Source organism: Hirsutella rhossiliensis, assembly GCF_020360975.1.
Source record: "Hirsutella rhossiliensis strain HR02 chromosome Unknown scaffold00011, whole genome shotgun sequence".
Lineage (NCBI taxonomy): Eukaryota > Fungi > Ascomycota > Sordariomycetes > Hypocreales > Ophiocordycipitaceae > Hirsutella > Hirsutella rhossiliensis.
In genome coordinates, this window is record NW_025408677.1 from 671,152 (window position 1) to 683,556 (window position 12,405).

Sequence of the window (12,405 nt, forward strand, 5' to 3'; positions counted from 1 at the left end):
TGCGGCCCTATAGTAAAGGGACCGTAAGGTATATATCGTATATAGAGGCTAGACTAAAGGATAAAGCTTAGATAGTATCTATAGGCTTTAGTTTATAAACGAGATAGTATAAAAGCGCTATTGCCGGCTTAGTATTTAAACTTAATTAAGAAATAGGTAGGCTATACTAGAACTGCTCTCCTTATCCGGGGCGCTTAGTGCTTCTACGCTCGTATTCTCGTTTACTTCGCGGCTATCTTCGCTATCGTTACTTATATCTTCTAGGTTAACTCCTCTCCTTTATAGGTTACTATTATATATTTTAATTATATAGGAAGGCATTAACTATTCCGACCTAGTATCGCCTATAATTAGGTTATTATAGTATAGTATCGTTGCTATAGTAGGACGCCGTAATACTTATACGGCCGCTAGTTTAGCGGGTATATCTATCCTATATTGCCTTAATATTATAGTAAAAGAGCCTAGAACTACTTAGATTAGTATTTTATAAAGATTTTGTTTAGAAGATCTTACTAGTATTATAGCGAGCCTCGATTTTATAAATCCTTTCCTAAAGCTTACTTAAAAGGAAGGCAAGAGCTTTAGGCTTCTAACTGCCGGTCTACTATATTTAAAGAGCTTTAATAAAATTATCGCGTTTTTTTATTATCGCTATTCTCGTAATTAGAATCGCAAAAATGCATAAAAAGAAAACCTTATAGCTAAGAGAACTTAAAATAGATATTAGTAGGTTCTTCGCTACTATTCGTTTGCTCTTAGTCGCCCCTTAATGCCTAATAGCTTTAGGTTAGCGAAAGAGACCTAGCACTCTTTCGAGAGTATTAGCCTGCTTTTTACTAATACTATAATAATAAATAAAATAAAGCCTTTTAGCTTCTATAGTCTCGATATATTAGCGTATAATAAAGTATATTTCGTTGCACCGTATAACGTACCGTATAACGTGCGACGTAAAGGTATAGAGAGAACGGAAGCAACGATAGAAGTAGAAGTAAAAGTAGAAGTAAGAAAATAGGAATAGAAATAGGGAAATTTATACTTATAGACGATATAGCGTCCTTTAGCTTTCGTTGCAATAAAACGACTAGTATATAGCACCTGCACCTACTTATATAATATTATAAATATATATCTTAGGATTTATTTGCTTACCCTTATCGATGCTAGTACCGCTTTATAGAAGCCCTAACGTTAGTCCTAATTCGTTATTACGCTAATCCTTAATAGTATTAAAATAAGGGCTGTATTTTCGACTTATAAAAGGAATTATCCGAGAAGACCCGATCCTACTACTAGCCCGGTATAGTACGTGCTACTCTATATCCTAGAATCTTAGCTAGAGGACACGAAATTATAAGCGATCTACTATTAGCTAAACTACTAGATTATAGGTTTATCTATACGCTTTTAGGGAGTTTAACCTATACGGTAGGGATGGTTTATTAGCTCGTTGCCTAAATAACCCTACTATACCTTTATAGGTATTAGAGAGCTAGGTACTTCCCGCTTAGCTTCTTATTTACGTGCCATGGTTACTTTTAAGTACTAAGGCTAGACTATATACCTTCTTATAAAGCCTAAGTTGCTTACGAAGCCGTTCTTACTATCGTCCTAGAGCTCGAGCTTTAGAGTAGCTATAGTAGCTTTATAAATAAGCCGTCGTCGATATAGTACTTTAGAATTAGCTATGCGAAGTAGTAGCGGGCGATAAACAGCTATCGGGCGTTTACTTCGGAGGTAGCGAGGTTCCGCTAAGTCCTAAGATATATCTAATATATATTCGAGAGTGCCTCAAAGTAGTTGCTTACGCGATTAAACGGGGCGGAGGGAAACTTATTAGCGGGGTATCTAGTACTTATTACTAACTCGTTTATATCGAACGTTAGGGGTCTCCCGATAACGGTCTAGTAGCCTAGATTATAGTCCTTAGAGATAGCTCTAATACGCGGGAACCGAAGCCAAGATAGCTAAAGTATATAGTTAGCGATTTAGTTATAGACGGTATCGAGCTTTGCCTTATTAATATTTAGGTCGAGGATTACCTCCTCTTAATCGTTCTTTGTCGGTTATTTTAGGAGCTCGTCTAGATCTATCCTATTTACGAATTCTATAATAATAAACGGCCCTAACTACCGCGGGCTCTCCCTAGCGAGACCCTAGGAGAGTACTCGAGGGAGAGGAATTATTAGAACGGTTAGAAGACCGTAATAGGGCTATCGAGCAATAATCACGATATTTATAATAGTAATTATAATAATAACCCTAAAAAACCGTATATTAACCCCCCTAAGGTCTAGAGGCGTAGGTCCTCTAGGCATATATAATAGAGGGTACTGTCGGCGCTATAAACCCCTAGGGGTCACCTATAATGCTGCTGCCTACCAGGGGTCACCTATAATACTGCTGCCTACTAGAGGCAGCCTATAACGCTGCTGCCTATCCCTTTAGTATTATGTCTACTTTAGGTAGCCTCGTTCTAATATACCCCTAACGATCCCGAGCGTTAGCGAGGGGTCGTTCTTAACGAGGTAATTATAATAAACGTTTAAACCGATCTGCCGCTAAATAGCCCGTTAATCCTTTTCTCGTTAATTCCTATAGTCCCTGTTAAAAACCCTATTAGCTAGGGGAAAGGGTGACTGCCGCTAGCCCTAACTAGCCGTTAATAGAAGGTGCATCTACTTTTAGGTAGTATAGCGGTTGTCCTTATTCCTCCCTTTTACCCCTATTTAAGTAGGGTCTCTGCTTGCTTTTAAATAAAATCATTAAGTTCGTTAGTTGTTATAGAGGGCGATACCCGGGCGGCAATTCGGTCACGGATATCTACGAGGCCTATCTAATCGATAAAGTCCCGAAAACGAGGTCCCTAGAGTGCCTTAGTAAGGCTATCGGCTATAATCTCGGCCGACTTAGTATAGGTTATATTAATAGTCCCTCGTTAGACCTCCTAACGTACCTAATAGTGCTATATATTAACGTAGCGTAGTTAGGTCCGAAGGTTCGTAATTTCGTCTATAACTAGCCGTATAGTCTGCTTATTATCGCACTAGATCGTAATCCTAGCGTTATCTAGTCCGACCTCTAAGTCCGTTATTAGTCTTTTAATGTAGACTAATTCCTTCGATGCCTATAATAACGCTAGTAGCTTAGCCTCTGTCGTTGAAGTCGTAACTATAGCTTGCTTATTGGCCCTCTAGCCGACTAGTCCTCTAAACTGCTTTATAGTATACGCCTAAGAGCTTCGTCGGTTAAGGGAATTATCGGCAAAAGAGGCATCACTAGCTATTTCGAAGGTATCCGCACCCCCTAGTTGCAGGGCCCGGTCCCTTATACGAAGTAGGTAATAGAGGACCCGGTCTACGGCCTATTAGTGCTGTGGGCTGGGATTGGTATTAAAACGGGCCAGCCGTAACGTTGCAAAAGCGATATCCGGTCTCGTTATAACTGCTGCGTATAGCAGGGACCTAACTTTGCCCTGATAAATCCTAATCTCGATGTACGTAGCCGTTCCGTCGTAGGGTAACAGTTCTATAGTCCCTATCGGGGTCTCGCAGCGTGGCCTAGTCTCGGCTAACCTAGCGATCTTATTAATGTACGACGCCTATGATAGCTAAAGTAGGCGCTGTTTTCGGTCCCTAATTATCTCGATGCTAAGGAACCATTAGAGGTCGTTGCCTCCTATTAACTAGTACCGTTGCTAAAGTTATTATACGATCCCGTCTGCCTCCTCTTTATCCCTTCGTCTATAGGCTATGACAATATCATCTACATAGAAGAAGATAATCACTCTGCCTCGTGTAAGATAGCAGGGCTCGTGAGGGACGTCTTAGAACCCCAACGCCCTTAGCGTTCCGGTTAGTTCTCGATGCCATAGCAGGGGGGACTTCCGCAACCCATATAACGCCTTATTGAGCCGTAGTACTATGCCCTGCCGTCGGTGGCCGGGTGGCATTTTCATATATACCACCTTATCGAGGGTAGCGTTCACGAAGGCGTTAACTGCGTTATACTATAGTAGTTCGAGGTCGAATCGGGCAGCGATGGTTATAAGGGTCCTAAAGGACCTACCGGCTAGGGTAGCGGCGTAGGTGTTTTGCCCTGGCTGTCGCATCTGCTGATCCCCTCGTACTATAAGGCGTGCCTTGCACTTTTAATACCTTCCGTGCTTATCGTACTTATAGACGTAGACCTAGCGGCAGTCTAGGATTCCTTTTACCTTCTTCCCGAGGCAGACTTCCGTCTAGGATTTCATCTGCTCGTGACTCTCAAGGTGGACCTTTTCTGCCTCTGCAAACTGGTCTCCTAGCGGGTGGTCTATTAGTTTATTATGTCTCGTAGGAACAGGGGGAAGTTGACTGCGATATATCGACTTAGCCGACTATAGTAAGCGTTGAAGCTGCTCCTTGCCTAACGTAGATTTCTTAGGGGTATCCCTCTTTAGCGGACTTAACGACTATAGCAGGCGTTAAAGCTTTGCTCGGTCTATCGGATTTTAACCTAGGGTTGTTAATACTGCGTTTCCTAACGGGCCTGCAGAAAAAGCAGCTTGCCAGATCCGATGTTCTTTTAGACCTGCAACCCTAACTTCTTCGTTAGGGTTACCGTTGGGCTTAACTGCTAGTACCCTAGGCTCCGGTTTTCTTATTAGGTTACTCCCTAGCATCTATATCGCGGCTGCTAGCAGGGCTGCTAGGGGGGTATCTAGAGGCGTTAGGTAGCTTGTACCGTCACCTCGACCAGATCCCCTGCCTGCTTATGCCTTGCTTGCCGGCATAGGTTTCTTACCACTACTAGTAGCAGCGCTACTACTAGTAGCAGTAGGGTAGCTATTGCCTCCCTCTTCCTCAATAGTCTTATTACTGCTATATAGGGCGTCCCCTTAGCTAGTAATATAGATCGTATCGAGGGTTTCTTCTTCTTTATCGTCGTTAACGTTATTATCTTCGTTAATAACGCTAGGCCCTTCCCCTTCGGCACCCCCCGGGCTAGGGAGGGATAACTGCTATAGGGTCTTAGCCAGTTTTTTAGCATCTACTTCTCGGGCTGCTAGTCTAATGCTCTCGTCGTCTCTAGAGAAGATTTCTGCTTCGTTAAAGATAACGTCCCTCGTAGAGATAACCTTATTAAGTACTAGTACCTAGATCCTATATACGTTGGTACTTTGGTACCCTACGAGGAAGCCTATCTAAGCCTTTAAGTTAAGGCGCCGGAGTCTCTTTTCTTTTAGTTATGCCGTAGCCGTCATAGCAAAAGCCTTATAGCCGTAGGCACGGAGGTATTATTGATTCGGTCTTTCCCCGTAGAACCGTTCGTAAGGGGTTTTCTAGTTATTGGGGTACCTAGGCGTACGGTTATAGAGGTACGTTGCGGAGGCAATGATCTCTTTCTACATTAAGGCCGGGAGTCTCCCCCTCATTGTCCGTGCCTTCTCTTTAATAACAGCCGCTATACGTTCGGCAACGCCGTTTAGTGCCTATGTGTTAGGTGGCGAAGGCTCCGTCTTAACGATACGGGTCCTTAGGAAGTCCCGTAGGGTCCCTGCCCGTACGACCTCTCCGTCACACTCGAGGACTTTAGGGACGCAATCGTGGTGCCGTTTAAGGTAGTCGAAGTAGTAACGTAGGTTCTTTCTTATTATCGGGGCCTTCTTATTAGGAAGGTAGTAGTCCCACGTATAGCTACTATATCGGTCCGTTACTAGCATCACTCGGCGACTTCCTTCGTTATCCTCTTTAAATTCATGGAAATCAACTGCAAGGCGTTCCCCTAGCTTAACGTCCTTCGATCGAGGGGTCCGACGTATCTGCCGGGTCATTTTGCCTGTCCCGCATTCGTCACACTCTGTTGTGGTAAGACCTTTGATTCGTATACCTTCTGAGCTATTAACTAGGTGTTCTACAGCACGGGGGCCCGCGTGACCTAGCCGCAGGTGCCATAAGGCTGCCGTGGCTAGCTGTGGCCGTCTCTTAGTGTAACTGTTGAACTTATTGCGTCTAGCGTAGAAAGCCTGCCTCGTGATATCGTAGGGGATATCCTCTAGTAGGTACTAGTTGCACCGGTCCGTGATAAAAGCAAGGATGCTATAGTCCCTTCTGCGGAGGCACCTTCGTTCGTTGGCTAGGTTATTGTCTAGCTAGAACCCTCGTTTTTCTAGGAGACGGTACGAGACCAGGTTGGCAACAAATCCCTCGCAATAGGCTACTTTGTGTAACCGTAGGGTCCGTTCTCTAGATGGTCCCGTGATGCAGATATCGACACTGCCGTACCCTTAGATAGGAACCTTCGTCGTACCGGCCTAAAGAAAGTCCCCTAGGCAGGCTATAGTAAAATTGAAGAAGCGGGAGATTTAATTGAAGATATATAGCGTAGTCCCTATGTCTAGGAGTGCCGAATTAAGTAGTGGGTAGGTGTAACGGTCTCAACTGAGTGTGTTGACAACTAGCTGAGCGACTGCGACGAGTATCCTAAAGCTAAGGAGAAAAGAAGAAGAAAAGAAAAGAAAGGAAAGCTCTCGAAGATGGCACGAGCTTATAAGCGGAGCTCCGGTGGGTCTTGTCGAGAGCGGAGCCGAGACCCTCACGGGCTCAGCCCGTTACAATAACCCCTCCTTCCTCCCCGTTTCGATCGTTTCGATTGGGGTGGTTTCGATCCAACTTTCCCATGAACTTCTTCATACCTAGCCAGTGCTATTGTGTCTGCGACGTACTTGACTGGCTCCCACGTCGGACCTATCCATCCGACCCATTTCACCAACACTTTCCACTCTCTCCCGACTTTCTTCCTGTCCAGAATCTCTTCCACTTCCCACAGCTCGCCATCGTCCGTCAAAATGGCCGGTGGGCGGTAGTCATCCGACGTCTGTGACGGTAGCGGATCGTCCGCTGCTAAGCGTAAGAGCGACACGTGGAACACGTTGTGTATTCCCGGAGGCGTGTCCAGCCTGCACGCGTGTGACCCAATGGTCTCCAGGACGGTGTACTTGGCCGACAGCCAATCGAGCTTCTTGGATGGCCGATTGGATCGGATGTTGCGAAGTCGCAGCCATACCTTGTCTCCAGGCTTGAACTGGTCTGACGGCTGTCTTCGCGAATTGGCGTTCTTCTCTTGCTGCTCTTGCGCTGACGCAATTGCCGCCTGGGCCCATTCCGTTGCCTCTCGAAATCGTTGCACAATGCTTTCAGCCCTGGTCACTGGGGACCTTCCGTCCGTCCGTAACTTCTCCTTGACTTGTATCGGGTCAACATGATACCCATGCGTGATAAAGAACGGGCTCAGGCCTGTCGACGTCGAGTTGTGATTGTTGATGGCCATCATGGCCGCTGGCAACAGCTCTTCCCAGTTATCCTGAGCATAAGCAGCAAAGATCCTCAGATATCTCTCGACTTCCTGATTCGCCCTTTCTGTTGCACCGTCAGTCTCGGGATGCCACGCCGTAGACAATCTTTGCTTCACGCGTAGCAGCTCGCAGAGCCTCTGCCATAGTCTACTGGTGAATTGCGTGCCACGGTCAGTGACGATCGCGCGCGGCACGCCATGGTGTTGCACCACGTTCCGTAGCAATGCTCTGGCCGTCGTCTCGGCCGTGATGTCCTTCAATGACTCAAGAACGACACTTTTGACAGTCTGTCCGTCACGACCATAAGGTTGGTCGAACCGTTCGACTTGGTTGGTGGCAGGTCTGTCACAAAGTCAATTGACAGCTCCGACCAGATCCTGTCTGGAATAGGTAGCGGCTTCAATAAACCGCGACGCTTCTCTCGCCAAATGTTGCTTCGGCCACACACATCACAATTTCTCACAAATTGACGCACGTCTGAATCGAGGCCTGGCCAATAAAACTTGCGGCTCAACAAGGACTTCAGCATGTCCCGTCCGGGTGTCCTGCAAGCGTTGAGTCATGCGTCTCCTGCATAAGCCGCGTGCGCAGGGGTTCGTGGTTCGGCACCCAAATTCGCTCTCGCCAGCAGAGCCGCTGTCCATCGTCAATCGAGCATTCCGAGAGCATCACGGGCAGTCCCCAATGCGACGGCAGACGCCTCTCGCCTTGCTGTACGGCCTTTCGGATGAGCCAATAACGATTGTGCTTCTTGACACCTTCGTCCCATAACTTCTGCAGTTCCGGGTCCGAGAAAGGGTTTTCGATTGAGTCGTCTTGGTCAGTTGTTGCGTCATCGGGTTGATCCGTGTCGCCCTTGGTGACATAACCGCTCTTGACTTTTGTCACCAGGCCACCCTTGTTACGTTGCAGCAGCTGAACACGTCGTCCTTGCAACCGATCATCTTCGGCGCTGTGCGGCATGTCCTGTTCTCGTCGAGACAGCGTGTCCGGTACGACGGCTTCTTTGCCCGGTCGATGCTTGATGGTGAAGCTGTACCGCGATAGCGTCTCAGCCCATCGCGCCTGACGTTCACTCAGTTGCTGCTTCTTGGTGAAGTAACGGAGGTTGAGATGATCCGTCAAAACGGTAAAGGACTTCACACTCCTCAATTCGGCGTCCCAATGCTCAAGGCAGCGAATGATCGCCAGCAGCTCTTTATCGTGGATTGGGTAGTTGCACTCCGCCGGTGCGTTTTTCTTTGAGAAGAAGGCCACAGGCCGCATGATGCCGTCATCGCCCTTTTGCGAGAGCGCCCCTCCTGTGACATAACCGGATGAATCCGTCTCCACAATCGTCTCTCTATCCGGATCCCATTGCGCAAGGACCGGCGCACTGGTCAGAAGAGCCTTCAACTCCTCGAAGGCCTTGTCGCACTCCTTCGACCACGCAAACACCGCATCCTTCTTTGTTAACGCCGTTAGAGGCGCGGCGATGTTGGAGAATCTGGGAATGAATTGCCGGTAATAGTTGGCAAACCCCAGAAAGCTTCTGACGCCTTTGACAGAACGGGGTCGCTGCCACTGCTGAATTGCCTGCACCTTCTCCGGGTCCACGCGGATACCTTTCCCGCTTCGACGATGAAGCCCAGGTACTTGACACTCTTTGCCTCAAAGTCACACTTGTCGATATCAATCTGCAGGCCTGCATCTCGCAGTCGAGCAAGGACCTGCCTGACTTTGTTGCGATGATCTGCGAGCGAACCGCTCGAGTAGATCAAGATGTCGTCAATGTAAGCGGAACAGAACTCGTCGAGGAAATCTCGCAACGTGTGGTTTATGTAACGCTGAAACGTTGCGGAGCACCGTCAACCCGAATGGCGTGACAAGCCATTCGTAGAGTCCGTAACGTGTTCTGAATGCTGTCTTCCACTCGTCTCCTCCTCGACGCGAATCTTGTGAAATGCTGCGATAACGTCAAGTTTGGTGAGCCACTTGGCCTTGGACAGCGACCGCAAAGTTTCCTCGATCAACGGCAAGGGATATCGGTCTTTCTTGGTGATCGCATTCAATCCTCGATAGTCCACGCAAAGCGCAGACCACCACCGGGCTTCCTCACGAACAAAACTGGTGCTGACGCTGGAGAACTACTTGCTCGAATGAAACCCTTGTCGAGTAGCTCAGTGAGAGTCTTTCGCAGAACAATGAGCTCTTCTCGTGACATGCCGTACAATGGTCCCCACGGCGGTTCTTTCTCCTTGTCATCAGGACCTCTCTAACTGAATCTTGTGATCACACCCCGGACGACGCGGTGGGAGTTGGTCCGCTTGGTCGCGGTCGAAGACGGATAGGTACTCGTGGTAGTGACGGGGCAGCTTCTCTCTCGGGTCTGACTTCTTCCTCGGAGTCAATGCCTTCTCAATGTCTTTCAGGCTTGCGGCGAAGATCCGCACTCCATCGTCTCGATGCTTGAACTTTCTTGCTCGGCGAACCATTCCGGCGAACACGAACGCCGCCTGTCCTCGTATGTTGCACCGTTCCTCCTCCTTCGGGTCTCGGCCTTTCACCCAATGGTCGTGCGTCCCGATATGCAAGAGGTTCTGCGATAATCGCAAGGTGACATCCTCCTGGTTCAACCACTTCTTGCCCAGAATCACAGGATCGGTCTGGTCTCGCACAACGTAGAAAAAAGCTCTTTTCTTCTGGTACCCGTCGATATCGAAGTCGAAGTAGGTCACGGCACAGATGGCCTCGGGTGAGAATGTGTTGACCTGCTCCAACGCTCGAGGTTTAATCGGAATACGCGGCAGGTGAAGCTTGCGGGCAAGGCGCTCACTGATGGTCCCATAACACAGGCAACCACAGTCAACGAAGGCCGTGGTGAAATACTCTCGATTGATACCGAAATTTACGTAGAGGCCTTCACAGTCCATCTCGTCCTTCTGAGTTGCCCATTCCGCCTCAGCCTTTGCGCGCTCCTGACGGCGATTTTCGTCAGGAGCTACTCGTTTTCCGAATGGTCATCGGAGGTATCCCGCTAGAACTCTCCGCGGGCTCTTGGTGCTTTGCTCGAGCTTCTTGTCTTCTCTTCGACACGGACCTTGACTCTCTGCTGCCGCCGCTCCTTCCCGGGACACTTGGCCGCAAGATGGCCAAGCTTCCCGCACTCGTAACATTTGCGCTCCTCCAACGGAACAAATTGCTTTTCCTCCGGGCCCTCCTGCCGTTTATCAACCGATTTGCTTTCACGGGTTCCCAATCCATCTGATCATCGGACGGGGACGACGTGGTTGGCGATCCGGGTGACGGGGCTTTGTCGGGACTCGAGCGGTTCGGATAAACGACCATACTCCTTTCTTGACCTCTGCTCGCGGCCTTGTTGTCGTTGGTGGAAATTGAGGCTATCTAGGCGCGAGCCAATCGTCAAGAGTAGCTCGGCGTAGCTGTTGAAATCCTTCGGGAGACTGACGGCACTGACGAGACTCGACTTGAGCCTATTATTAATTGCTCCTTCCAAGTAATTGATTTGCACCACGTCGGCCCACTCGCCACCGCCACTATCGGCAAGCTCTTTCTCGAACTTTGGGAAGAAACTGGCGAAACTCTCATCAGGCTTCTGCTTCAACGATCGAAGTCGATCCAGTGCTCGTGCCTTTGCGTTCGGGTCCCCGTACCGACGGTTCAAGTAGTCGAGAAACAGATCTGGGGCGAGCACCATCGATACCGCCCTGTTCGTAATAAGCAGCGGCCATGTTCTGGGCTGTTCCCGCCAACCGGGAGTACATAGGCGAAGAGTGCTTCTTTATTGTCGAATGCCTGTCGGTCCACAGCCAATTTCGCTTTCATCTCTAAGAACCAGGGACGGAAGTTTTCCTGGTTCCATCGAATTTCGGCGGATCAGGCAAGGTTGGTTTTACCCTCTTTGATGGGATTCTTTCGGATGTCTCGATCGATTGAGGCGTGTTGTCGGACATCGGTTCGATAGGAGCGACTGGTTCATTTGCCGGAGTCGGAGTTGAGACGGCTGTTTGGAGGATTCGGATCTGCGATCGCATCTCTTCGCGTTCGGCCTCTTGGCTTGCACACACACTTTCTAGTTTGTCCATCACTGCAGCCAGGGCTTGCATCATCGATTGAGGCTCAAAAGAACCTTGCTGGGAATCGATTGCCTCCATGACTGAAGATTTTCTCCTCGTCTCTCAGGACTGAGGGCGACTTGATCACACAGCAAGTCTGATACGGAAGGGATATCTCGACAACGGTCGAACGCTATCAACGCCTCGAAGGCTCCTTCCTACACGGCTGGACGTTCTGCACAGGGCTTCTAGTCCAGCTGCTGCCGTCCACACTGGGAGCCAAGCAGCAATCACGTACTTCTCGCTCAACCGCACGCCGTACGGAGAGCAGATTGACGCTCCACGTCCTTTGCTCGGGAGATGAGAGCTACGCGACGCGAGCCAAGCTGGCTTTGGCGCCGTACACACACGCACTTTCGTCGCGGGCGTTCCACACAGGATTGCCCAAGCTACTGCCACTCCGCGTACCCACAAAGGGAACTGAACAGCGCTGCCAATTGATTGTGATCAAAGGCTTTAACGATGAAAGCGGAGCTTTAGGATAATGTAACGGTCTCAACTGAGTGTGTTGACAACTAGCTGAGCGACTGCGACGAGTATCCTAAAGCTAAGGAGAAAAGAAGAAGAAAAGAAAAGAAAGGAAAGCTCTCGAAGATGGCACGAGCTTATAAGCGGAGCTCCGGTGGGTCTTGTCGAGAGCGGAGCCGAGACCCTCACGGGCTCAGCCCGTTACAGTAGGCTGTAGTGTTAAAAGCAGCCTTGAGGGTAGGGTCGTGACTAACTGTGGCCCCGGCCGGCGTAAAAAGCGGCCTCGTCACATCTGCCCACTTCCCGTACTAGTCAATCTTCGTTATCGTCACTCTGGTCCCTTGGAGCAGCTGGAGTGACATCCCTGTCGAACTTGACTCTTTTTACGCTGCGGCTAGTGCTCCTTGCACCGCGACTAGTGCTCCTTATACCAGCCTTTCTAGCCTTTTCCACAGCTTGCTTGATAATAGGGTCTTTAAGGCT

The 12,405-nt window shown here is 48.8% G+C and overlaps 1 protein-coding gene across 1 annotated transcript; it reads right to left on the minus strand.

The window, feature by feature from the left end:
- Window positions 1–6,587: 6,587 nt before the first annotated feature.
- On the minus strand, window positions 6,588–11,036 carry HRG_08899 (reverse transcriptase (RNA-dependent DNA polymerase) domain-containing protein; the record flags this gene model as incomplete). Its single annotated transcript, XM_044867370.1, has 11 exons — window positions 6,588–6,689; window positions 6,745–6,861; window positions 6,907–7,626; window positions 7,949–8,785; window positions 8,944–9,165; window positions 9,229–9,372; window positions 9,438–9,568; window positions 9,624–10,296; window positions 10,419–10,502; window positions 10,568–10,723; window positions 10,788–11,036. The coding sequence occupies 11 exons, from the start codon at window positions 11,034–11,036 to the stop codon at window positions 6,588–6,590; spliced, it is 3,435 nt and encodes a 1,144-aa protein (XP_044717391.1).
- Between the last annotated feature and the right edge of the window lie 1,369 nt (window positions 11,037–12,405).